Below are 3,298 nucleotides of genomic sequence, written 5' to 3'. Positions count from 1 at the left end.
TTTTTTTTTTTTTTTGTTTTTTGTCTTTTTTTTTTTTTTTTTTTTTTTTGGTGGCTGGCCTATAAGGGGATCTGAACCCTGACCCTGGTGTTATAAGGCTGCTCTCTAACCAACTGAGCTAACCAGGTAGCCTAAAATGTGCCTTTTTTAAAAGTGTGCTCATATCGTTGTACATTTTGGTGCCTGTGTTCGTCACTGACACAATGACAATACTAATGGAAGTACTAACTTTTACCTAAAATAGCTATATTTCACAGCAATCAAAGAGAATTACCCAGGGGACCTACTTAATGATTAAACTAATAACTAGTTTTATTTTTATCAACTTTTCTTACCTTTGATATGCATGTAATTCTGTAATTTTTACCAACATTTCCTATCTTTCATATACATGCAATTCTGCAAAGCAATTGCTTTGCATCAACAATAGGTTTGGCTTGAACTACTAAACCAGATTGCTGTAGGTAGAACTGAAGAAGCTTTTGCCAGAAACAGAAAATGTTTTGTGAGCCTGAATGCTGTTAAGGATATTGGGCTGCGCTGTTGAGCATAAATCATGTGGCACCACAGAGGACCTGGAATGTTTGTCCTCCTAGATTTTAATAAAAGATTCAGTAATAACCATGTAGACCTCAACTCAGTAGCAAATTTATTAATCCTGATAATATACCCAAGGAAAATCTAACTCCTCTCCCATCTAATCAGTTATCACGGGATAACGACAGAACATTCACCTACCACTTCCTAGTCCCGGTTAAGGTCAATTGTATTATTTAGGACCTGACTCAAAATTTTCTTCTTTCAGAAAGCATGTCTGTGGGGATCACTCCTTATTCTCCGGCCAGGTTATTTTGTTAGTTTTGTTTGTGTTCTGGTGAATTGTATCTGCTAACGTGTTGCTTGTAACTTTTCTCAAGTTGGTGCATTTGTCTGCTTTGTCAAATAGATTGGATAAAGCTAGAAGAGAGAATTGTATACGTTTTTCGTTACCCAGTTAGGAGAATAGTACTTGTTATTTAGGTAACACATTTTCTCCTGAATTTATTCCATTAGCCATCTGAATTCTGCCTCCTTATCAGGAATTTAATAGGAGCAGATGTTATTATGATCAGTGAGAACCTTTCAATGGGTCAGAAGTTTTCCTTTTCATATCTAATGTCCTATAATACTTTAAAATCTCATAGCAGGTCCTCCTGTAACACTATTTTAGTGTCTATCATTTCTTCCTCTCCCCAGTGTAAACTTGCAGCTTTTGTTTCTATCTTCAGTTTCTAGGGGGTCATTTTGAGAGTAGAAAGGGATACAAGTAAGCCAAGGGGAGATTTGCTTTCCACTACTGGAATAAGGGTATATTTGGGCTCTTTGGACTTTTATTGTCTTTAAATTCATTCCTCTAATACCCTGATTTATAGCTTGTATTTCTCTCTATCCCCCTATGGTGTCGAACAGTGGGAGTGTTTAAGCAGATGCTTATAGAAGATATTTGACTGATTGCTGTTTAGCATGAGTTTTGACAATGCTATGTTCTTCAGTGATTCTATACTCATTATTTATAACTTTGACTCAAATTTGTACTTAAACTTTTATTTACACACTAATTAAAAGAGTCAACCTTAACTCCTAGATGGAAAAACATACGATGCTTTTGTGTCTTACCTGAAAGAATGTGGACCCGAGAACGGAGAGGAGCGTAACTTTGCCGTGGAGACCTTGCCCGGGGTGTTGGAGAAACATTTTGGGTATAAGTTATGCATATTCGAAAGGGATGTAGTGCCTGGAGGAGGTAAGAAAGGGAATGCCAGACAGAAAACTAGCGGAGATATTGTTTTTTTAAAAAAATGAATCAGCCCGTTTTCCTTAAAAACAAACAAATGAACATGAAATAAACTAGAAATAACCAAGTAAGTTAATGTAATCGATAGTGAGAAAATGAACTAACTACTCTGCTTCCAATATCTCTTCTCTTGGACGATACATTTGGCTTCATGGTTCTCTGAAACTTTAGGGAAAGGGAGTGGGCACTTCATTTTTGAAACCAGGTCTGGAGTTGGCATTACCCTGAGGCATTTATCTATAAATGACCCACAGTAAATTTTAAAAAGGACAAATAAGAAGAGATTCCCATCAGATCATAGTTATGAAGTTCAATTTTTTATTAATATATGAATACAAGTGGCCATAACACATATATTGAAGAAAATTACAGTTCATACAGTTAAAATAAAAGAAATTTATTAATATTTCCATGTTTCCTGTGAAGTCTTCAAGAGCAAACATTTGAAGTCTGGTGTCAAATTATTCTGGATACCGATGCTAATAAAAAATGCAAATGTCTTCATCATCAACATGATTCATTCACTATTGCATGCAATACCTGTGTCAAGGTCTGAGCTGGACATTGAAGATATAGCAGCACATAAGAGATGGTGGTGGTTTTCCCGCCTATATTGCACATTAGAAAGGGAAAATATTATTAATTAGAAAGACAAAATATACTATACTGTTTAGTAATAAACAACTTCTCAGAAGGAATAAAATGCCAAATTGTCAGATGCATGCAACACTGTGGCCTTTTTGTGGCAATTCTTTGTATCTAGGAGGCATGCTGTTTAGAAAGCACTTATGCTTGTTTTTACATCAATTTTACTGTATTTCCACAGTTTTCTAGGAGTCACTTTGAAAATAGATTTCTTCTTAGCTCTTAAATGAAAGTAAAGAATGTTTGTATACTCAATTGTAATTAGGTTTGGCTGAAACCTCTATTTGAGAAAGCTCAGAGGTCTAGAACAGGGATTGGCAAATTACCACCCATGGGTCCAATCTGGCCACCCGCCCTAATTGAAACACAGCCACAGGCATTTGTTTACATGTTATCGATGGCTGCTTTTGAGCTACAGCAGCAGAGTTGATTCGTTGTGACAAAGACAATATGAAATGCAAAGCCTAAAATATTCACTACCTGGCCCTTTACAGAAAGAAATTGCCAATCCCTGGTCTAAAATAATGGCTGGTTTTATTTTGTTTTGTTTTTTAATCTTTAAATTCTGACTTTAGCATGCTCTTCTGCCCGTGTGGAGAGGCAGGATAGTATAATGGTTAGGAAAATGTGCTCGACCTGAGTTCAGATTCTGGTTCTGCCATTTCCTAGCTGTGTGACCCCAGGCAAGTTACTTAACCACTCTGTGCTTTGACTTCCTTGTCTACAAAATGGGGGTAATAATCATACCTTCTTCATAGGGTCATTGTGATGATTAAATAAGTTAATATACATAAAAGATTTAAAACAAAATGTGGCACA

General features: G+C 36.1%; 1 protein-coding gene across 1 annotated transcript in view; it reads left to right on the top strand.

Moving 5' to 3' along the window:
* Nucleotides 1–3,298, top strand: part of LOC103609806 (interleukin-18 receptor 1-like) — a 49,998-nt gene that overhangs the window by 45,905 nt on the left and 795 nt on the right. Inside the window, 1 exon segment of the mRNA XM_008594089.1 lies at nucleotides 1,625–1,783. Coding sequence (XP_008592311.1) covers nucleotides 1,625–1,783 — 159 coding nt within the window.

Source organism: Galeopterus variegatus, unplaced genomic scaffold, assembly GCF_000696425.1.
Source record: "Galeopterus variegatus unplaced genomic scaffold, G_variegatus-3.0.2 Scaffold10112, whole genome shotgun sequence".
NCBI lineage: Eukaryota > Metazoa > Chordata > Mammalia > Dermoptera > Cynocephalidae > Galeopterus > Galeopterus variegatus.
This window is presented reverse-complemented; position numbering and strand designations above follow the sequence as displayed.